This window comes from Tribolium castaneum, chromosome 1 (genome assembly GCF_031307605.1).
Source record: "Tribolium castaneum strain GA2 chromosome 1, icTriCast1.1, whole genome shotgun sequence".
Lineage (NCBI taxonomy): Eukaryota > Metazoa > Arthropoda > Insecta > Coleoptera > Tenebrionidae > Tribolium > Tribolium castaneum.
In genome coordinates, this window is record NC_087394.1 from 9,839,052 (window position 1) to 9,864,542 (window position 25,491).

Below are 25,491 nucleotides of genomic sequence, written 5' to 3' on the forward strand. Positions count from 1 at the left end.
AGTGTAGAATTCCCCAATTTGTCCCTAATTTTGACAGCTTGCGCAAATACGTGGCGCAGAATGCAGAAAATAAACATATGTGTCTGTTTACGTCACAGCCGCGTCACCAAAAATTAGATTTGCGGTTGTTCGTTGGTTCCGTGGCAGCTTTTCGGTAGAAATAATCACCTTTCGGTCCATCAAAATGGAATTAGTGAAAGATCTTGTAAATAACCAACTCACCCTCTACCTGTTACCTGTGGCTTTGGTCATTATTGTAGTGATTCTAGTGTTCACATTCGGATTCAAATCGGCAGAACAACCACCTTTCGACAAACTCACCAACGATGATCGAAAACAAGCAGGGAAAAAGAAGAAAATCAAGGAAAAGGTAAGCCCCCACGATGGCAATGGACCCAAATCGCGGCTTTTAATTCAGATCGAGCGCCGAATTCAGTCTAACATATGCTGCAGCCCCAAAGGGGGCCGCTTTGCTTCGGATAGCCCACGATTTTTGGGGAAATGCTAAAATAAACCTGTTTGCTCAACTTGCTTGTATCTTTGCCAGTTTTAGATCAAACAGATATAACTGGTCAGTGGGAAATTTAAATCTAATTGCTACAGAACAAATGTGATAAAGGAACAAAGGAATGCGCCGTGGCCATAATAATTTAGCTAATTTGTCCCGCAGCTGAACCAAAAATATTTACTTTTCAATTCAATTCTTGGCTTGGATATTTTGTCAACTTTATCATATTCATAAATTCGTCTGATTTCGTTGTTTTGCGAAAGCAATTAATTTTAAAACCGACACCTTAATCTAATTGTTAAGTTGATTGCCATAGCCATAAAACGTGTCGATTATTGAAAAACATTATCACTTGTGGTCAGGTATATTTAAAACGTCACGGTAATAAAATCGCTGGATTTGCATTGATTAAACAATTTTTAACAATGAGACAACAAAAGCGGTGCCAAAACATATTTTGATCAATTTTTTATTTCGAGAATGCTTTCAAAAACGAGGGAACAAAAATAAAAATCAATTGGTGACGTTTGTCAAATAATATAAATCAAACCCAGGTTTACACTAGACCATAAAAAACTCCAAATATATTTTTTTGAGTTTACTAAAAACAGACACAAATTTTTTATTGATGGATTGTGACGAGTTCATCTTTAAAAAATTAATAATTAGCAAAATCCAAAATCTTTGTCAAGTTTGATTGTACACTCCTAAAAGTATTTTTTGCTATATCTCAAAAACTAATAGTCGCACAGAAATGAGCGTTTGCTACTCTATTTTTTTTCTCTCTATATATGTGCCTTTTTTCATAATTTTTCTAGTTCCGTAGAAGTTCCAGTTCCAGTTCCTTATAATAAATAAAAAAAATTGAGAATGTATATTAAAATATCAATCTAAATATTTTATGATTGCTATAAGTGTCATTTCAAATTTAAATTATACCATGCAAAATACTAAATGATTTTTTGAACAAAAAAATCTTAAAAAAATTGTTGATAGTGACATTTTTTACGGATTTTTGTAAATTATATAAGAAATAATATTTTTTGCTGCTAATATTATTTTATTAATTAATTAATTTTAATTATAGAGATTTGTAAATAAATTCAGTATCCTTTAAGTAGGCTCACATTGTATGCAGAAATAAATGTTTGGTAACCTTAAAATGGTCTTTATTGTTGTCAAGTCGGTGGCTCTGAATTTTAGTAATAAAAAAAAATAACAAAAAATTGAAGGCATTAATTAGTCTTTTTTTATCTTTTCAAGTAAATATTGGTTTCTACCAACTTTCCATTTCAAAACTTAAGTATTGTGTCATTAAAAACTTAAATTCACCAGACTTTCGAAATTTAGTGTTGTTTTCGTACATTAAATTATTTTCATTTTACAATAATAATTGCTGGCTGACCATGGCTTTGTAAATGGGAAATATATTTTGCGGTGATTTCCATATTTTCGTAATTCCGTTATTATTATTGTGGTAACAGAAACCACTTATTTTTTCCATATTTCAGTTAATTTTAGTTGTAGAAAAGTAGATTAAATCTGTTCACTCAATTTTCAAGGAGAAACGAAGGTATATTTTTTTATTCTTAATTTAATAGAATGTCATTCCATAGAATGGCAAACTTATCCCCAACTGTCAGATCGTGATGAAGCATCAAGGACAAATTTCTAAAATTGTTAGAACTAATATTTACACTTTTTTGTAATTGGTGTGTAGATATTTACATATCCGGTCATCGAAAACGACTGTTTGAGTTGGCAACAAAATTAAAAGCATTTAGTTATTTAGCCGTTTGCAGCCCTGAAACCGGACTTGCCAGATATTAGACCTAAAAAAAACACTAAACTATATCAATCAAATAAATGATTGACGACCATGAAATTGTCACGTAAAAAAATCATTACTTTCAAAAATCATATACATCTTATTTTGGTAGTTAAAATGAGTTAGTGTCTATTTTTTGTTGAAAATATTAATACACTTATACGTTCTAGACGATATGCTATTACCACTAATTAACTCATGTAAAGCTAAAAATATCGAACAGTACATATTTATCGTTAGAATTGTAGATACAATTGTGGTTTATCTTTGCTTATTTGTGTGTTTTGGGAAATTATACAAATATCATTAGAAAAAATAAAAAATTTCATACTTACGAATTCGATACGTGACAACAATTTTTATTGCATTCTAGATAAGATAAATAAACAATAGAACAAAGGCTATGTGTACAGGAAAATGTACAATGTATTTTTAATTTGTATAGAGCAAGGAAAGAATTTTTTAAATAAGTAAAACCTAACGAAACCGAGTTTGTGTTTGAGACTTGAAAAAATCCCTGGAGATCATTAAGTTAAAAATGAACCACACTTAATTTAGCGAGGCTCTTGGCAATTTATTATTGTGTAATGTGTAATCTCGAGATGACCTTTAATTCTTAGATTTTAGATAAATTATTGATGAGCAAATAAAAGATAAAAAAAACATTGCTTTGTGTCATTTTTGATGTCTATTCATAATTTGTTATCCAGTTACACAACATAACATGAATTGAATCTTAATAAAGTATTAATCAATTTGCAGAAAACCACCGCCAACGGACACGTGTCTACTGGTGATGCAAAAACCGAGAAATCACCAGTCAAAGATTCAAAAAGGTCGCCAACCAAAGATTCGACCGACTCTCAAAAACCAAAAGACAAGAAAATAGAAAACAACAAACAGGCCGAAAAGAATAAGAAGAACGAAGCCAACAAAAATAAAGTGATCGAAGAAGTGAAAAACAAGAAGAACTTGAAGAAATTCCTCAGTGAGAAACCAGTGGATTTCGACGATGGCAACTGGGAGACCGTTCCCAGCAAAGCCGATAAGAAGAAGAAACCCGATCAGAGTCCAGCCAAGAAGGACAAGAAGTCGAAAAAGGTCGAGAAAGCGGCCGAAATTGAAAAGTTAGTCAAGGAAGTGGTTAACAAGGAGCTGCGTGAGAAGGAAAAGGAGATCAAGGTTGAGAAACCTGTAGAGGAACCGATTCAGATTGAGGAGCCTGTTGTCGTGATTGAAGAGAAGAAAGAAAAGAAGAAGGAAAAGAAGGCCAAGAAGGAGAATGAAAAACCGGTTGAGAAAGAACCGCCGGTTCCAAAGGAAGTTCCTAAACAGAAGGTTGAGAAAGTGATTGAAGAGATTAGGGAAGAACCGCCCAAGACTCCCGTCAAAGAGGGAGGCGTTGCCTTCGACGAGCTGGGAGGTACTGTCTCCAAAAATTCATAATAATTTTATTCACATTCAGTGCAGTAATTATTTATAATTTTAAACATTTGAAATTGTTTTTAGAAAGACAATTTAATAATCTCTGAAAAACAAAATAAAAAAGGGACTTTAATTATTTGTTTTACGTTATTCAACTTTTAACAAACTTAATTTTTTACGTTTATAATAATTGGTTCAGCTTTAAGTTTAATTTTTTTTTTTAAAGTTATAAAAATTTCTTTAGTATTTACTATTCTTGGTTATATAATACATTTTTAAAAAGACTAGTTCTTTACGATATAAGTTCGTGAATTACTAGAGGTGCTCATATAATCGAATTTAGTTTTGTTTGCGTAATTAATACAAAAAAAGATAATAACATGTGAAAAATAATAAAAAAAATAAATTCTTTATACTTTTTCTTTTGAAGAATTTTTGAGGTCTAAATCTGTGATTTAGGGGATTTTTTCATTCTGACTTAGAATTTTAGCGAACGGTAAAACGGCTTTAGCTGCAGTTGATTGTTTGGTGATAGTTTTCTAGGATTCTTAATTTTTGTGTAATATTTTTTTGTGAAAAAATCAGTTTCAAAAACTGAGCATAATTAAAAGCATCAGTTGGCTGGGACAGAATGTTTTCCCTTATTATTGATTGTTCTTTGTTGTAGATGTTTGGACAGAAGCGAAGGTGGCGAAGAAGAGTAAGAAAAAAGCGCGTAGAGATAACTAGAAGTAGTTCAACAAATCAGATATTGTATGTGTCAGGTATGTGATTACGACTATGTGCTACGAGACAAGATCTCAAACCTTAAAAAGACTTAAGTAGCTGATTATCACAGAATTTTGAACTCATCATTCATTCAAACATACTCAAAAGAATAACGAGTGCAACGTGGCATGATAGTATTCACAATCAAACGAAAGCTTTTTTAAGTAAATGTCTAGATAAGAGGTGGCAGCATAGCTGCAATATTCAATGTGCATTCCATGAGGTCATGTAGTTTTGTTTGTTTCATTTTGTTGATTTTTTTCATTTAGCAATTTGTATTTTGTGCCAATAAAATCAAATGAATGTCTGACCTATCCAATGAAATAAATGGCCTTATAGTCTTGCAGTGTGTTGCAAATATGCGATATTTTTAATAATATATTTTTGCGAGAAGAGTAACAATCGTAGGTTAACGTCTTCCATATTTGTTGTTTGTTTCATATTGTCACACTTCATTGTAGATATTTTGCTCAGATTTTGTGCATCAGCCTAATTAATAAGTTCTAACTAAGCTTCAATCTATTGCTTCCTCGACCAATGACGGGAAACTTTCTTCATTGCTTAAGGAAGCTGTGAAATTATTTACTTGAGATTATGTGCATGTCCAAGCAGCGACAAATTGAAAATCAAAATTTAGCAATCTTTTGACATTTCTGTGGTGGCATATAGTCTCAAGTGAAGGGTCTTGCCTGATCAATATTTTTACTGCAAGTAGTCATTTTTTATTGTAGATTTAAGGTAAATAAATGTAGTGTATTTTTATTTCCTATAAACTATTTTTAATGCGTGTATCATATTGTAACTAATGTGTAAAATTAAATATTTGATATGTTTTCAATGTAAAGTTTTGTTGAATATTCTATGTACTTTTCATGTCGACTGTAACGGGTACACAAAAACATATTGCCCTAACGAGCAAGTATTTATGATAAGAAAATTAGTCATTTTTATTTTAGTTGCTTGATACGGCTCGAGTTTGATTATTGTAAATAACTCCCGTATTTGATATTTGAAATGTACATTGATCGGCTTTGTGTTAGTTTGTTTTGCTGTAGAGACACCCTAAGGTGGTTAAATTGTTTGTCATCTATTTATTTTAGTCCAGTTTTCTTTGAATATGACAAGCTTATTTGTTTCGTGGAATCAAATAAGCCGCCGTTGTGTAATTAAATTGAATACAAACCTGTATTGTGTACATACTGTGTTATTACATTACTTGTACATCGTTTTGTATAAGGTCTGTGGAGTGTTATCTTTTGGGGACCATTTTCAGAATATATTTTGAAAAATTTAAACTTGAATTTTCATTATTTAAGTTTAAATTGAAACAGTTACCTCAAGATCGGAATAATAACACCTAGTAAAAATATCTACTTTATTTTAATTTACATGAAATTATAAACATTTGTTATGAACAATTATTACAATAGTAAAGTAATATATACGAATCTGTCATTTGCCTTTAGATATCTATCTTCAATATTCCACGCACAATAGCATTTTGTTCACTCTCTTTAACAAATGTACGGAGGACTAACACTAGGAGGCAAATCACTGTTTTTTCAACCTAAAAAATATAGCGCTTACTTGCGGAGAACTAAAAACTAGGAGGCGAAACTAGATCCAAAAATGAGGGCGCTTTGAGCGTTAGACTTTCGGTTCTAGATTAATTAAATTAATTCAGTGCAATCACTTAAAAAAACGTTAATGAGCGTTAAACTCTTATTAATATGAGAAATGCTAACTAAAATTAACACGACAAACGTCCGAAAAACTATTACGTTTTCGATTTGTCCTATATTTTTAAAAACGTTGCGAATACGGTCAAAGATACAAGACAGCATGAAAAAAAGTTGTAGCGAATTATTAATTTAACTAGTGCAGATCGTGGTGCAAAATATCAAAAGCTGATAACTTAAATATATTTTTTGAGAAATTGCTGAAGCAAAGAAAGAGACAAAATTGGTAAAAGTCAATCAATTAGGGCAAGATTTAACATGAACGAATAAACTTATAAACTACTCCACTCCCTTTCCCTCTCCATCGTTAGCTCTGATGAGGGAAGTGAAATAATTAATGGCGAATTTAAAATAACGGATAAAATTCACATCTTGTCATTAAAAAAAAAACTTGAACACGTTATTTTTAGAAATTCTTATAAATCTCAATATTTTTATTACCACATTTTTAAGTTTTTTATGGCAACAAATATTTTTGTTTTCAACTATTATTATATCATTTAACTGGTTTCAGCAAAATTGGTGCTTAACTCGCGTCGTTTTCAGCTTCAGATTAAAACTATTTCAGGTTTTCTACATCGTGTTTTGTCATTTCTGAACAAGGATTCGTCCGAAAACAACTGATTTTAACAAAACTGGTGCTTAACTCATCGTTTTCGGACAGTAAAAGCGATTAGTTATTAATTCTACAAGACGATAAAGAGATTTTTTGGTCTATTACCACCACCGATTTTTTATTTATGAGTGAAAAGATTAAGTTCAACAGTGACGAAGTTACGAGTCGACTTATTTCACAAGCAGATAAACGGTCTTTATTGTCTTGTATAATATATTTTTTCTATAGCAGACCTCCAAGTTTAATCCTTCAAATTAATAGTTTGAATTTGTAAATTTAATTGGATAAAGTGCTATTTTATCTACTCAAAAGAGTTGATAAAGAAATAGTTCAACGTTTGCTATAGAAAAAACGTAAGTTTAAAAGGCAAAATGTTCCCGCAGACTTTTTTCAAGAAAATTTAATTTTGTACAACTTTGTCCTTTACACTTTTTCTTGTTATGTTGTTATCTTATTGAAAACTATCTCACTCTTTTTTACTATTGCTCACATCGTTATTTAAGGTTAATGTGTCGCATCCTAGTATTTAGGAACCCGCAGGCAATACCTAATAAAGAACTCTGGTTTAAATTAATCTAATTTAGACCATCAGGACGTGTCACCTCCTAATATTTATTCCTCCATAATCAAATATCAGGAACTTCACATGAACATGATTAAAATTAATTTAAAAAGCGTTAAAATATCGAAAAATCACAGAATACTACCCACGTCGATTAATTTGATTACCCAAAATTTGTACTTCAAAACAACCATAAGTTGTTATGTTCAATAAATTCAGTCTTGAATTTAATTTAGAGAATAAGACAGCAGAGTGACTATTTTTCGTACAAAAGTACAAAAATCAATAAAATGTGGGTAGCATAAACAACTGGCACTTCCAAACTTTTTACAGAATATTCCGTTAGAAATAAAGTGCCCCCGTGCTTAGCATCAGTTAAATTATCACATTTATGGAATGTATCAACGAAACAACTGTGAGAAAAATTAGTACTTTTAGCTACAATAATTTAAAACGACTAAAATTTGATTCATGTGAAGCATAGTAATATATATCACAATGTCTTACAAACATACAAAAATAATACAATAACGAGATCAAAAACGAAACAAAAATATGCCTGACTAGGAATGGACTAGCTGGAAACATCCCTTTACTTAACCTTCCCCAAAACAGTAGGTTCATCCTTCAGGAAAGTGCTCGACCTTTGCATCGTAGGTACCACCGGTTTGCTCTCCTTACTCTCCTTCACTTCCTTCCTAGGTGACCCCACTTTCCCGTTATGCATTTTCTTAGGGGAAGGCGTCCGAACGTCGGCTTTTATGGGCGAAGTGACCCTCGAACTCGCCCTGCTCTCAACCTTCAAGGGCGAACTCGACCTACTGATGGGTTTTTTGCTAGAAAGCGTCGGATTCGGTTTCCGCAGATTAGGGTTAGAGACGGCGTTTCGCGCTGGGGCTTTTTTCTGCGCCGGTTTGACGGTGGTGGTAGGTGTCGCAGCTTTGGGCGGAGGGTTCCTGATGTTCTTGGAGGGAGCCGATTTGGCGGCGCTGGCTTGCGTGGGCTGGGTCAGAGTGCTGCGCCGGTGGGTGGACGGGCTGGGGGGCACCTGGGGCGCCCTTGCAGCGAGAAGGAGACTCCTGCGGAGGGAGGGACTGCCGCCGGAATTGTGTAGACGAGACTGGGCTTGGTTCATTCCAGGGCTTGAGTTACGGGAGGAGTCGGACGAGCTTATTGTCGGGCTCTGGCTGTGCGGTTTCGTAGCTGATTGAAGAGGCGATTTTTTCGTTCGTTTTGGGGTCGCCCGGGGCAAGCGACTCACGGGCTCCGCCACGGGGGTTAAGTCCTTTATGCGGCACCTGAAATTAATACGAAGTGTGGGTAAGTTATTTAGGGTCAAAAATGCTCTAAACTGCATTATAAAGATAACGGTGCTTTTATTAGATGATAGGAAAATATTTAAGCTATAAATACCATTTTTTTAATATTTTACCAAGTGCATTTTATCCAATCTCATTTCTAACTAGTAATGATACTTAACGAATAATAAAAGTTAATAATCTTAAACATACGACATTATTGCAGCCACGAACAATTTTATTAATTACAGCAGTCTTAGGTTACACTACGAAGCTAAAACCTCTTAAAATATAATGAAGAAAATTTTGTCCAAATTGTATCAAAATTTATTTTAATGTTTATGGTTAATTGAAATAAAAAAAATCTGAATTCAACATAAATAATATGAACGTTTGAGAAAAAATTCGGAAGCGTTTATATACAGGGAATGTTTAAAAACGTTAGAACAAAAAAAAAAGAAAATCACATTTTTTTCCACGTACGAATTGTCTCAGCGAGTTGACATAGACCATTATTGACCTTTCATGATTGGTCCGAAAATATCTTATGTTTGAAAAAATGTTCAAGTCTAATTTCAGTTTTTAATTATACTTGATACGTTTCTCTTTACGACAAAATATAAAAGAAAATTTTAACCACTCTTAAAACTACTTTTCCACGTACTTTTCCATTAGCTCTATGCACATACGCCATCCTTTTGGTGGTTTCAAATGATGTTTTTTATAGATGTTTTTAAAGACAATCTTTCGTTTGCTTTTAACAGTTTCTAAATTTCTTTACAATGCGACCTAAATTTAAATTCATTTTGTATTCTCTGAAATACATTCGAAATTGTAACTCTGCATCCCTCAGTTATATGAAAATTATCTTAATAGAAAATCTCATATTACGCAAATTTCGTCGCCGTACAACATCTTTTTCTTTTTTGTTTTTGGTGATTTTCGTAATTTTCACTTAAAATTTCTTGATCTACATAAACAATTGCTTTAATAGCTTGTTTGAGGAATAAAACAGGCATATTATTTTCTTAATATTTTATCTATCAAAAAAATAACGAAAACAATGTAAGAAGGTAAATATTTTCCGTGCAAATATTGTTTACAAATATGTACCTACTATATTTGCGTAGAGTTTTATTTTTAAAAGTTGAGATACTGAACGTCAAACGTTTATTTTCCAATAATAAATGTACACTGGAATTATACATGCTCATTGCTACATCTCCATGATTTTTCAAAAAGAATTTTCCTTTGAACGTACTTTGTCAATGGAAGGAAAGAAATATATTTATCTTTAATAATATCTTGATAATGAGAAAGTTTGTAATATGGTTTAGATATAACTGGCAACTAGTTTTGGCTTTTCTCATATAAAAATTAGGTGGTCCAATTGATATAATTTTTAGTTATTTCAATTATTTAAATATAAAAAGTATACCTAGTGTAACATTAATAAACAAAAATCATCTTTCAGATAAAAAACTACTTCGTTCTTACTAATTTTAATTACATAACTGAGTTGTTTATGAACTAGTGGTTTTGAGAAAATAACGTTTTAAGATCTTAGGGACCGGTTTATAGAAGCGTCATTAATTTAATTTGCAAACTTATCACGTGACCAAAGTGAAGCAATTTGGTTGGCTCATTCGCGTTGCTAACTTTTAAGAACGAATCAAATTTTAACAGAGCTTTCTATAGGAGTATTGATTGGAATATTTTTATCTTGGGGACTTGTTCTTTGTATTTTTGACACATTTCGCTTTTTAATGTTTTTCTTATTTAATGACTCTACTCTCATATAACTAATTTTAATGTGAAGAAATCCTGTTATTTTCTATTGTGTTAATTATCACTATTTAAAATTACCTTGTAAAAACATACATGCGTTGTGTATAATATACAGACATCAGTGATTTTATATTCGTATAACACTGATAGATCTCAATACTTTATCATTTATTAAGAAAAATTTCATGAAGAAATGTCTTTAAGTTCAATTTTAATTGTGAAATTAAAAAAAAACTGATTAGGTACTAAAACTTGATGAAATTACAGGTAAATTGCCTTATAAGTATTGCCAATACAAATTTGTTCAGTTGAAAGCGTATAATTACCAATTAGTGACAAAATCTCAAAACAGATTATTATTTTTGTGCCTAAATCAAACAGTTCCTCGCCGTAGAGAATGTCTTTCTGCTTTTATTAAATTAGTGTCGTAATTACGGAATATAGAGAAAAATAAACTGTTATTTTCATAAATAAAAGCTAAAAATCTAACAATAAAAAAATCGTATCCAACACCAAAATCAAAACAAAAAGGGTGCACTTTTTCTTTTAGGTCCAAGTTTGTAACCAATTTTAATTTTCCCAGAGAGGATTTTGAAAACTTCACGTGAAAATTCTGAGAGTGATTATTGTATTGGCTGTTTTTTATTAGCAGTTTCCTTTTGATAAGAAAGTCAAAAGTAGGAAATGCTTATTATTTAGTAATGATCTAATCTAAAAGATCTAAATTTGAAAGACCTTTGTTTCTATCGATTTCAGGTTTTCGTATTTTTCATAAACTTCCTACATTCTATAAGTTTTTCATTATTTGGTTCTCTGTACAGCCATAACAAGCTAAAAAATAGTTTCTTATTTGCTAAAATTAGTTTTCGTTTTAAATCTTTTCATTCCAATACAATTTGGAAGAGAAGAACAACACTCCAAGCAGATAAATCTTTCATAATATGGGACCTGATAAAACGTGCTTATAGGAATAAGTGAAACCGGTGGAAACAAACAGATTTCAAATTTGGATTTTCTTTCAAATAATTAATATTTAGAAATCACTGATTTTTTATCATTTTTTAGAACAAGAAAGTCTTGAAAAAACATCAATAGAAATTAAAATGGGGAAAGAATGGTTCATTTCTTTAATTAAAATTAACAGTTTCGATTGTTACAATAGTACAGAAAAGACCAAAATTGTATTCAACAATTTTGGTCTCCACTTTAATTATTTTTTTCTATTTCTTCATTAAGGTGAAAACCTAAAGGTTGTTAGCAAATAAAAATATTAGGTTCTTATTGTGCACAAAAAGTAAGGGATGATTTTTTTTTGAGCGAATAATAATTAATTAATTATAACTTATAACGTAATAAAATCAAATAATATTTACCTCAATGCCGAATCCAGCCTCAACCATGCATTACTTCGAATCAGCCTATCAGACTGCGCTACTAAACACTGTTCTAATTGCACTTTAATTTTAAACAACAGATCATTAAACGGCCTGCTCCAGCTCTGATCAACCATCTTGCAACACCTCGCGTAACTCCTGCACGCCTGTTCCACACTCAAATTCCCTGCAGCAGACACCATCTGGTCCTCGACCTGTCCCACACTCCATCCCAATCCAGCATCCAAAGCCAGAAACGACGGCGACGCTAAAACCGCCGCGAAATGCTGCCTATGGTACAGATGACAAGCATCCGACAGTTGCAAGACCAACTGAGTGACGGGCTCAGCCCATCTCAGGGCAGGTAAAGTGGCCAGGACCTTATCACAACTCACTATAGTTTCTAGCACCTTGTCGGCCGTCATATGAACGACGTGTTGCTGGTAGCACTTTTCGCGCAACTCGCGCGGCAAACTGGCAAAAGCACGACTTGGCCACACTCGGACGAAGTGCTGGGTGATCCATTGGAGGCATTTCTGGTAGAGGTCGTCCAGGCCGTAGGCGGCTGATAACGGAAGGACTTCCAGGACTCCGGTACAGCAGCCGGCACATGGTTTGTGAAAGTTGTGACAGTGACGCTGTTTTAAAGCGTGCTCGACTACTTCTTTGAGGCCTTCTAAGCCTAACATGTCGGCCAGTGAGGCGAGTTCTACGAGGCTGATTGAGTCGGGCACGTGTGCGGCCCCACTGTAGATGTGACAGAGAGCGAAGTAAACTGATTCATACGAGAAGCCCTAAAAAGACATCAATAGCTGTTTCAAATGCAAAAAGACCGGTTGCAGTCTCAATAACGTTTCAAATTGAGTAAATATGTACTATAAATTGATTGAAAAAATTTAAGGTTATTATTGAATTTTAAAAAAAATCTGCAGAAGCAATAACATAATATAGGGTCAGGCAACATTATCGCGCACCCAAGATAATCGCGACTTCTAATGAAATAAAAATCCTGAAATTTTACACACCAGTCTGTACATTGATAATTCTCGATTTTTATTAAATTTTTTTGTTAATAAATGAAGTCGTAGCAGTTTTGTGAGTTTTTGGGCACTAACTGTTAATTTAACTACAAAGTTTTTAGACCATCGAACGTTGGTATCAGAATTATAAATTTTTACTTGGTTGGTGAAATAATCGGTCTTTTTTATCTAGACGCAAACTAGACGCGTGATTTATTAGAAGATGGTATAATTTACCAACAAAGCAATCAGTTACCAGTAGCCGACCTTTTTGAAGCCCCTTATTTACAGTCTTGCAATAAAACTGATGCTTGCATTGAAATATCCCAACGAAATCTTTTACAATCTTACCCCAATTTACAGTTCACATTGTCACATAAATTTATGACGCCACAAGTAGCAACTCATAAATAAAAATAATTTTTAAAAATAAAATGTAAAAGTGCGTTTAATTCAAAATCTGATTGGTATTTTTCTTCGCTAATTTTGTAAACAATTATCTGAAGTGAATAAGCGTGGTTTAGTATAAAATTTAAAATTTGACTTTTTGGTCGAAAATTACTTTTTTTTATTTATTATTTTTATCTGCAAGTGAAAAATTACCAAAAAATTTGGGGAGATACCATTCGAACGTACAGTCAGGCGTGTAAAATGCAATATTTTTTTATTTAATTAGAAATCGCGAAATTACGACGAATAAAATAAAACACCAATACCCTAACTTTTTTCGACCAGTTTATTTTCAGGCGAAAACAGGTCGATCAGAATCGCGAGAGAGAAGTTCAAAACCAACATTGGTTAGTTAACTTCCCTTCGCGATCTTAATCGACCTGTTTTTGCTTGAAAGTAAAGGAAAATAAAAATAGAAAGGGTGTATGCTACTGGGAAGCATGATTTTATACAATATTCTTCGCTTATAAAAGAGCCAAATAACTTCGATCGCTTTAAACTAAATTTTTGATCTGGTTCCGTCGGATTCCCAATGATTCCTCGCTTGAAAAGTGGTCAAATCGCTTTGCAATAGTTCAGTAACCTTATTTTGACCGAAAATGACGATATTCTCGTTAGTTTTGTTGGAATGAGTTGACTTCCAACCAGTGAAAAAAAAACACGATCTTCCTATTAGTTCGTTCAGATCAGTTGATTTCAATCGACTTCGGTCTTACAAAAAAAGTATTCAAGATGAAACGGCCGAAATCGCGATTTTTTATCCAAAAAACGGCGATTTTCTTAATATTTTCGTTGAAATAACGAGTCGCTTTATTTTGATTGAAAACGACATTTCCACGAAAATAATGCGTTTTTAGCAATTACCAGGCTAATTTAAGAAAGGAATTATTGAAAAATCATCCTATTCTAACGGAACCAATTCAAACATTAGCAAAAAAAATATACAGTATTTTAATTCTTTAATAATAAAGTTGGTTAACAAAAAAACTTAAATCAGTTTCGTCCATAAATGAGGAATCATCGGAAATGGACCGATTTTTACGAAACTAGATCAAAAATTGTCGGATTCAACAAAAATAATGTGGTCTGAGCCTTTCCCTGGCTATTTGGTTGATTTATTGGCCAATAATAGTGAAAAAATCAAAATATTTCAGCAAAATTGGTATATAAATTTTTGTTTTCAACCAGTTAATTTGTTCAGATTAGTTGATTTCAAGTGACTTCGCTCTTACAAAAAAAGTATTCAAGATGAAACGGCCGAAATCGCGATTTTTTATCCAAAAAACGGCGATTTTCGTAATATTTTCGTTGAAATAATGAGTCGCTTTATTTTGATTGAAAACGACATTTCCACGAAAATAATGCGTTTTTAGCAATTACCAGGCTAATTTAAGCAAGGAATTATTGAACAATCATCCTATTCTAACGAAACCAATTCAAACATTAGCAAAAAAATACAGTATTTTAATTCTTTAATTCTAATAAAGTGGGTTAACAAAAAAACTTAAATCAATTTCGTCCATAAATGGGAAATCATCGAAAATAGACTGATATTTACGAAACTAGTTCAAAAATTGTCGGATTCAACAAAAATACCCTTTCTCAGGCTATTTGATTGATTTATTGGGCAGTAGTAGTGAAAAAATCAAAATATTTCAGCAAAATTGCTGCATAAATCTTTATTGTCAACTAAAATACGATAAGGCGACATAAGGCCAGTTTTGTTTATAAAGGAAAATCATCGGAAAAATAACAACTTGTGATAAAAACGTCTTGTTCTCAGTTTTTTGATATTAACAATGTATCTAGAATTTCTTTACATAGTGGGACAGTGAAAATAACACTTAATTTATTATTTATGTATTATTAAAATGTATTTCAACATTTCAACAGCATGTAAAATGAATACAACTCTAGCTTAAAAACAACAGCGTTTCTAGATGAAAAATGTACTAAAACGCTGAAAAAGAAAACATAATGTAATTTTTGACCTAATTTAGCAATTTTTCAACATCGTTTAGCAAAATTTTTGTAAGAACCTGAGTTCTAACACAACCACACATAAATAATATTAATTTCGCCAAATTGTTGCGTGTCTTGTTCTCCTGCTTCAAGTGTAATCGTGTTAGATCTATTTCTGACGTAAAATGTTTTTTTTTTACAAAATATCGTGGTATTTGTTAATTTTTATGAAATCGATAATGGAAGCCTTTTTAAGCAATTATCTTAATGTTTTGATGATTGGTAAAAAATTGAATAAACGTTTGTAATTTCAAGAATTGAATTATAAATTATAATAATTATAAAATCTAATATATCAAGATTTGTGTTCTAACCATTTCTTTTTGTCGACGCATTAAAGACGATTAATTTTTATCTACTATCCTTTCAAATTTTAACCCTCTAAAAATTTAATAACCCTCCCAGCCTATACTTGAAATATGTCGAATTGTTAATGATTTTTATTTTTTCCAAACGATTTCTTTTTTAAAATAATGAATAAAATAATAACCTTATTTTATTTATTTTAGTCGACGAAGTTAACCCTTATTTACATAAAATTAATCTATCCTCCCTCCCGTTATTTTTTTCATACAATTTTTTTGCAACGCATTCACTTCAATTCACAGTAAAGAAAAATTATTCCATCTTCCTTCCAAATTTTAAAAATCCCCTCTTCTACTAATAATGACCTTATTGTTTTTTAATAATTTCTTTTTGTCGACGCAATTAATCTCATTTACATTAGAGACAATGAATTAATCTACCCTCCCTTCAAATTTCAACCCTCTAAAAGTACATGAAGCCTTCCAGTCGTCTTGGTGAAACATATCGAATTAATAATAACGGTATAATAACCTTAAAATAAAAAGAGAGGAGCTAAAAAATTCATAAACCTGATGTAATCAATAATTAAACAAATATCTTCGATTAATCAATGTTAATCTCTTGTTTCGAAAACCCACTCGTTAGTCGTTACACAAAATTGACTACTCATAATTTCTATTGTAGTGTTTAATGAATATGTTAATTTATTTGTTTGTTTTTGGTATCCAATAATACCATGCATATTGGCCGAGAAATAAAAGTAAAAACTAATTTCATGCTTATTTTTCTATCGCAATAGAAATTATTTTTAATAACAAACCGACCTTTTGATGCTTTTCGTTATTATTTCATTAGCCCACTTTATAGGTTTTACTACAATTAACTAGAGTCTAGAGATTTCGTAAATATTCCTTACTTGCAGTGAGATAATATTTCCGGATGCTTCCAACCAATTCCCGCTCAATAAAGCGGCGAAATACTGGCACCTAGACGCCAGAATGCATTTGTGTGCTTTCAGTTTATGCCCGTCTACTTCGACGGTAACATCTGGTCCAATTTCCTCCAAAAACATTCGGAGCAGATCTGTTCCTAAACGCCGCACCGAACGCCTAGGTTGTGATACGCTGGTATCAGTAGCACTACCCGAATCAGAAAACTCTCCAGATTCGGGTTCAAGAGGATGTGGTGCGCTGCGATAACCGGCAGACCTAGACATCAAAAGTGGACTTTCCACCCATGAACTCTCAGGGATGGATTTGCTCATCCGGGGAGTGAAGTTCAGATCCAGTCTTGGTTTTTGACATTCTAAGTCGGAGAGTTTGACGAACTGGGGCCGTTCCTACAAGAAAAACACAAAAATGTTGTTTCCAAAATTCAAGAAATACCATTGTGGTAAAAACGACGATACAAGGATGATTTCTTGGTTAAATATTACGCCTACGTTCTATTACGCATTTTGATGATTACTAAACTTGCCAATGGAATTCTACCAACATATTTTGTAGGTGTAGTTCTATTAGTATGTGGTCCCTTTTTTGTTACATGTAACCTTAAACATTCCAAAATTGGTATTCCGCGATTAATCATCAGTTATATTTACAAGATTAAATGATATCTCCAAAAATCGGCAAATCTTTTTGGCAGTCTACCGTATGTTAAATTAAAATCGTTACTGAAAGTTACTTGCAACTATTTTCAGAAAAATTAATCAAGTTTCAACAACATTATGTTTTTTCATTCGCGTTTTACTAAAGTGTGACTATGGATATCTAAAGGTTATGATGTGAAACGACGTACAAATAAAACGTTCCCGTTCTTGATAGTTCCGTTAATGTCGCCAGAGAGCGCAGTTGTTCTATTACCGTTTAAGTTTTCAGAGTAATGAATTTGAAAAAAGGGTTGTATTTGTATAACTGTTAACACATAGTAAACAAAAAAACACAGGCAGATGGAGCATTAATTTCTCAATAATAATTAATAAGACATAAATATAATGCAAAAGTTATATCGTAAACTATATTAAAAAAAAATTAACTTTTACCAATTTGCACTCTGCCCTGTATTTTTCAAAACGCTGGGAATACGGTTGGAAATACAAAAAAAGTTTAAGGAATAAAGTTGAAGAGAATTAAATTTCCTACAAAAAAGTCCGACTATATCCTTATCTTCAATCATTTTGACCCCAAAGTCGTTCAAAGACGCTCAAGCGACGGATTTGCTTTATTTTGCCGGTGGTCAAGTATTGGAAAGTGAATTTACACCAAAACCGTTGCAGATAGAAATATGGTGTCGCGAACTTTGTTTCTTAGACTTTTTTTGTATCTTCAACCGTATTAGCAGCGTTCTCAAAAATATAAAGGAGGAACAAATATTGATGATTTTAAGCTATAATTTTTTGCGCACCATTGCACATTTACCAAAACGCTGGAAATACAGTTGAAGATTTAAAAAAAAGTGTAAGAACAAAGGTGTAGAGAATAAAATTTTCTATAAATAAGTCCGCGACTTATTTAAATAAATAACTAAATAACTTTATGTTATTTAAAGTCGCTTTAGTCTCTTTAAACGTCTTTAAGGCCTAAACCATTGACGATATAGATATGCTCTCGCGCAAATTTATTTCTCTACAAATTTCTTCCTAACATTTTTCTTATATCTTTAACCGTCTTGAAAAATACGGGACGAAGCGCAAATTCTAAATTTTAAATAATTTTTTCCTCATGTTTTTCATGAAAAGTTTAGCCGTAGGTTTTTCCCAGTCTGTTGGGAATACAAAACTCAACATTTCTGCATTTTTTTCCAAGCAATTAGTGAATTGGTTGGATTAAAATTAATTTAAAACGATTTGGTGCCGAGAATGTATAACGCTGTAAGCGCCCTCATGTCTACTCTACCGTACTATTTTTTTGGGTTCAGAAATTCTGCTATCATCTCGTTTCGTCTCCTAAGTTATAGTCCTCCGTATCACGTTTTACTATTTTTTTGTGATTTGTTAGTTATTCAAGCATGATTATCCAATCATTTTTATAAAGTGTATTCACGACATGTGGTACACTAATTGTTTTAATACATTTTTTGTTACCAACCCAATTTAAATTTTGACATAATTTCCGACCAAACTTTCCGTTCGATTATCGATTGTCAATCTCCGAGGAACAAAGTCTACCGCATGTCCCTTTAAACAACTTATCGAAACCAGAACAGGTGACTCACGATAAGCAACATTTTTATTGAATTATGGAGATACTGCTGCTAATCAGATCGAATTAAGTGCGAAAGCTAATACTGCAACTTTGAAATTGCGGATTTCTCTCGGCAGAGTACACTTTTATCTAATCAATATTTGTTTTCGCTCAAGGCTGGAATTAATTTAAGGAGATGTCATCGGTTTTATGCTCAACTTTCACGATCGTTAAAAAAGCGTCACCAAAATAAATAATCAGTTCCTGATTGACAAGCGATTAATTTGCAATGAGGTAAATAAATTACCTGGGAATGAAACTAGTCACTGTTTTTATTGAATTATGAAGAAGATAATTGGTTACTAGAATGTTGCCTTTCTTGTAAAACAATGGATTTTTTATTTGGTAAAACTTGCATACAATAAACAATATGATTATCAAGCGTTTAGCCGTCATCTCATTGTAAATTACGTTAATTTTAAAAATTTATTTCATTTATTCTCAATGTGATCACGATAAACAACTCTTCTGTACGATTAGTCATAGTCTTATTATGGGTGTATCTTTCGTTCCCATCAAACCCACTTCATTCAAAAAGAACTTTCTATGGAGAATTATGATGACAATACACTGCCGTAAAATGCCCTAACATAAACTCTTTTTATGGAAAGAAAATTGATTGCGGTCACAGTCACATGGGAATGATTTACAGTCGGCATGCTTTTTTATAGACAAGCAGCAGTAAAAATTTTAGTGTACAGTATTAAATGGTAATTAGGCTTATGCAAAAAAGGTTAATGATGTATTCGAATCCAATTAAAATACACAGTTAATCATTATCGGTCATACACTTCGCGCAGTAAAAGATACCAACACTTTTTTAAATTTTGACCTCCAGTAGACGAGGGATCATTTAAAAATTAATGTATACACCAAACAAATGCGGGTGCATTGTGTAAATACTTGTTCAATTTTATTAAAATCAAAGAACTAGCACAGAATTAGTTCCAAACTATAAATTAATCTTGTCTTAAAAAATAAAATGTAAACAAATAAAAATACATACCTACAATTAAAAAACACAATTTCCCCAGGAAAACTAATTTTATTCATACTTTTCAAGTAGAGCTTGATTAATCCAAGATATACAAAGGGTAAGTACACCGATGTATATCTTGCATTTACCAGACTCTACTAAGGTACCATTTATGACAACTTCATCGTTTTACAAGGATTGAAAGACAAACTGTTTCAATCTACTCTTGTGAAGCCTTTTCTAGAAGATTCAATTATGGTTTTAAAAATTGTTAGAGTTTTTACCAAAACATATCAACACAACTATCAGTGACTGAGGTTCAACGTATTGTTTATCACATTCATACATAATTACGCGCTGAAACAATGAAACACTTGTGGTAGAAAATCAATTGACTTGTTAAGATTAGTTAAGGTTTTCCGCTTAATTACTACTAATTTAACAATTAGAGCGAAAAGTTATATTGATATTTATTAATCAAGTTGCACTTAACACTTATTTATAGTAAAGTGAACATCCTTGATCCTTCAGAACAGAAAATGTTTGTTTTTTTTTTTGCTTTACCATGAACAAGAAATTCTTTGATGTAATTTCCGGTGATGAGTTGGCTTCACTTTATTTTTTCATCAATACATTGTTAAAGGTCGCAATTTGCAATGCATAAAATTAGCTTGTAATAAAATTATCATATATTAATTTAAATCACATTAAATTAATCAGTGTGGGTGTGCTCACAGCTTTAATGTCCCCAATTCCTGTTTTCAATATGTAACATAAATATTGTTAATTGTATCATTTTTTTTATCTTGGTGACAAGCGCGGAAAACACAAACATGATACTTCTTATGTTGGCATTGACTTTGACATAATCGTGGTTTAATAATTACGCTTTAATTTCATGCATAATGCAAACCAGGAATTAATACACTTCTTCCTTTTTGAGATGTTTGACTCGGTGAAGGATTCTCTACTATAACATCAACAATCAAAACATCAGATTTTATTACGATAAACGATGCTCAGTCTTGTAGTAAATAATCTCAAAGCGAGCATGACATCCAAGTAATTAAAACAAAGTAGAATAGATAAATCAGCAAGGACAACGTTTATTTATTAAACAAAACATTGTTTATCATATCATTACTCCTTAAGCTGAAATGTTTGTTGTTAATAATTAAAAAAGTTGCTAAACAAATATCTAATACACTTTCGAGATTAGTCGTTGTGATAATCTTCTACGAAATAACTACATAGTAAGAATGATTACATGTACAAATAACACCTGCTGTTTGGGTGGGTAAGCTAATGATAGACATGCCTGAATTTGATAGAGACAGGTAAGGTAAGGTCAGTGATCTCCATAAAAGAACTAGCATATTTCTCATAACACATCATCTCTGCAACTTTTTTCCCATCTTTCACTCTTGCAATAAAGATCCGTTAATACTATTCAAATTTTTAATGGCAACATGAGATTCGCTTTATCAGAGATTCATCTAAAATGAACTCATCTTTTAATGTATGATGCATGTAAAATTTAGAAAACGAGTTTTAATTGTACACTTCAAAATTACACTGATACTGATAGAAATTTAAAAAATTGTGAACCGGATGCAGGTTGGTTTTCGTTTTGATATTTTGGTAATATCCCTGTTGGTGTCGTAATACTGCACTACTGATAAAAACAATGATAACACCAAATACATTTTTATGATCCGATAGCAGTGTAGCTAAGATCATAGCGATTTTTTTTTGCGTTCTTGTTTTTAGCAATCCAAAAATAAGCCACATATTGAAAATTTTACTTGCGTCAGCAGATATGTTCGAGTATGTATAGATCTTGCTGTTTTTAGCTTCAAGGAAAAAACAAATAGCGAAAATCAGAAGTAATTTGTCTTTCGCATTTGATTAATTATAATAATTGATAGTTCAATTATACAGGTCGCTAAAAAGTATGGATACAGTTAAATATTTTCAGAACGGTTTAACAGAAAATCTTGAAATCTGGGACACAGTTAAAAGTGTTTAAATTCTATCACCTGAAAGCTTTTTTAAATTTTTATCGTCATTTGTTTTGAAAATAGAAGGCCAACGTAATTTTTTTAAATAGCACGAAAGGTCTAATTTAATCATTTTTAAAAGAGCATTTTTTTCTGAATTTAGTGATGTAACATAATACCCACCTTTACTTTTATTAATAGGTAAAAAAATAAATATTCAAAAATTTTCTGGAATAGTAAAACTAAGTTAGCTATGAAAATATTGTTATTAGCGATACCTGTCACTTGTATATTAGCCAAAAATTAAACTAGGGTGCAATAAATAGTTTAATTATAGTACATTTAAGTAAAACTGAGCGAAAAAAAATCTCATGTTGGTTTAGAAAGTCAAGAAGTTAGTGGAAATCAATTTGAACATCTTTTGTAGCATAAAAATCAAGTATTCTGTGTTTAAAATTTCTTAATTAAAACGTGTTCTTTTTCAGTTAGAAGTGTTATTTTAATAATTATTTTTAGCATTTACTTATTTTTTGGTTAATCAGCTAACGATAAATAAAGACAACATTTCCAAGGCTAACAACATTTTACATTTTTCAAAATTTTCGATTTTTTTTTAAGTTTTGATTAAAGTAAGGTATGCATATGTTATACCATCGAACTCAGAAAAAAATGCTCTTCTCAAATATATTAAATTTGATTTGTTGCTATTTAAAAAAAATCAAGTTAGCCTTGTATCGGAAGAACAAATGGATATAGAAATTTAATAAACATCTGAAACAATAGAATTTATATACCCTTAATATATATCCATACTTTTTAGAGACCCTGTATATTTAGTTTAAAGTTTAAATAACAAAATCAAGAAAAATATATAACGAAGAACGATGAACAAAAGTTTTGTACATATTTAAGACAAAAAATAAATATTTTACAATTATTAATTAACAATAATCTCCACCTCAATTTAAGGGAATGCTGTTACCACATTTATTAAAACATTGTTTATATTCCATTGAAGAATTTCTTAACAGTTAAAATTTAGAACCAACTTTTAATGTAAATATTTAGGTTTTTATAACTATTTATTTAAGAAAATAATTGTATAATAAAAGGTCGTAATATACCCTGTACAAGATGATCAATACACTGATCTTAACAAAACTTGACCTGACCTGACCTGAAAGGCCAAAGCTTGTGATTAAATTGTTAGAATGTCGGATATTTAACTCTCTACATATGGTACTAGCTTTACAGGTCTGGAGTTTTATTTTTATTTTATTATAGAAACAACTCTACATTACATATCTTAAGTTTTACAGATTTTTTTTACATATTTCTTTCAAAAACAGATAATGAAAAAATGTTTGAACTAACAAATTTACACCCCTGGAATAATAATAATTAAAAGACCAGCATTATCTGTGCAAGTACCCTTGCTTTATTGGAGGACGTTTATATTTTCACATTAAAAAATTCTATACCAAGTTTTGAATCACACCGTAAATGTCGCATAATATTAACATTACTTTAATTTCTTCATGGTGATTTTTTTTTTCGTAAAGTTATGAGTAAAACTTATTAAAAAATTAACAGTTAATAAAAATTCATATCTATCATATTTTTTTAGTATTTAATATTTTGTACTTTTTTGTGTTGTCGCTATTTTTGTATTTCATGTACTTATTTTTTATGTCATTTGTTTAATTTTTATTACCACCAGAAAAGTAAAAAAATGTATTATCAAATCAGTACAAAAATAAAATCAACTAGTTCGAAAATTTTTTCGTAAATAAATCATAACAAAAGTATGAATTTTGTGTGTTGCTTTTGCTTCAGCTTGTATAAAAATCGATCATAATTAGTTACCGCAAAACTGAAATACAAAATAAATAAAATAATTCGGATTACAATGCATTGGTAGAAGTCAAATTAATCACGAATTAAAATTTAATTGTAATTTTAAATCGTACGAAGGAACCACCATATCATATCATAGACACACAAAATGGTTAAAAAATGCAACATGAAAACAAAAAAAAGTAAAAGTATTCGATATGTTTGAACTGTTATTAAAATACTTCTTGTGCCAACTTTTTCTTTCCTCAAATATTTAGTGACATCCTTTCAATTAATATCAACTTTACACTTACTGCAAAATGAAAGTGCTTTTGAATTATTACTTGCTGTTTGCATACAAGGAAAAGAACTTTTTACTTTTTAGTATTGTGAGTGTATTATTTTAATCTATTTCATAATAATTACATGTCAACTATTGAAAACTAAGTTATTATTGTTTTATTCCGTGTACTTTTACCTGTAATTTTTAAATTTAATAATTTGTCTCGTCATATCACAACTCAATCTCCACGTCAAAATAAGTTATTCATAGTTAAAAATATGCAAATTTTCATTCAAAATATTTACTGGTACGTGAAAAGTTTTCATTCTAAAAACCGTATTAGTATTCCATCGCGCGCAGTCATGCTCTTATTGTTTACAATCCATTGTCAACACTGATGTCCTTCTACGAACAACTAGACAAAAGTTATACAATCCGTTTCCTATGCATCAAAAAAAGGGTCACCACATACCTGAGTCTCAACTTCTTTAATTTCTTCGTTTTTAGCGTTAGTCTCTTCGCATTTTTTTTCCACGACGTCGTCTTCGGCGGGTTTATGCTCCTCCACGTGTCCCTCGTCCTCGCTCTTGTGCATCGGGAAATTCTCACTCGAGCTGGACGACTTCGACGAAGCCGACATTTGGTTCTGACCCTCCACTTCCTCCTTCTCATCCTCCACCTGTCTGCTGGGCCCAGCCACTGAACTTATGGAGCTCACACTCGAGGAGAGGCTGCTGTTCCCGTTGTACCTCGTGGTGAGAGTCAGTTGCTTGGACTGCCTGTTCTTCTTGTAGGAGACCAGAGAGGAGCTCAGCTTGGTGGGCTTGTCCTTCTTGGGGCCTTCGAAGTCGATGACCATGGAGAAGATGTTCTTCTTGGCGGCTGTCGCCGGCGGCGGCGTCTTCGGCGGGTCGGGCACCTCGTTCAAGTCCACGTAGAACCCCAGCGGCGACTTCCTGGAGGCGTCCTCCTCCAGGTGGACGATGGAGTTGTAGGGCGTGCTGGTTTCGGGGTACGTCGGCGCGGCCTCGTTTCCGGCCATCTGAAGCATGGAAAACTGCGGAATGGACGACTGGAAAATGAGGGCCCCCTGTCTTCGCTCGTCGGTGCGCCGCTGGTCGACCTCGGCATCGTCGGAGAGGCTCGCGGCGTCGATGAAGCACCCGCTGAGGAGCTGCTGGTTGCGGAGCTGCTTCTGCTCCTTGGTGCGACCTCGGCGGTCTTCGTCGCTTCCCAGACCCGAGTCCATGGCTCTTCACATAGCTCACACAAAAATCGATTCTGGGTTCACGCTTCCAGAGGCGGAACGAAGGAATGGCCGGAAAAGCGCATTTTAGTGGAGTTTGGAACACTGGAACATGACACCGACTCCGACTATTGACTATTTTGTTTTATGCGAGCGTGAAATTGAATGAACAGGTTCTGTCAAGTGTCGGCTGAGTTCGGCTGGAG

General features: G+C 32.3%; 2 protein-coding genes across 2 annotated transcripts; one reads left to right on the forward strand and one right to left on the reverse strand.

Moving 5' to 3' along the window:
* Positions 1-54: 54 nt before the first annotated feature.
* Positions 55-5,824, forward strand: LOC659676 (DNA ligase 1). Its single transcript, XM_971232.5, has 3 exons — positions 55-370; positions 3,099-3,759; positions 4,429-5,824. The coding sequence occupies exons 1-3, from the start codon at positions 185-187 to the stop codon at positions 4,488-4,490; spliced, it is 909 nt and encodes a 302-aa protein (XP_976325.2). The 5' UTR covers positions 55-184; the 3' UTR covers positions 4,491-5,824.
* A 66-nt stretch (positions 5,825-5,890) lies between these two features.
* On the reverse strand, positions 5,891-25,491 carry LOC659745 (uncharacterized protein). Its single transcript, XM_966022.4, has 4 exons — positions 24,512-25,491; positions 16,619-17,041; positions 11,906-12,699; positions 5,891-8,744 (listed from the first exon to the last, which is right to left on the reverse strand). The coding sequence occupies exons 1-4, from the start codon at positions 25,286-25,288 to the stop codon at positions 8,039-8,041; spliced, it is 2,700 nt and encodes an 899-aa protein (XP_971115.1). The 5' UTR covers positions 25,289-25,491; the 3' UTR covers positions 5,891-8,038.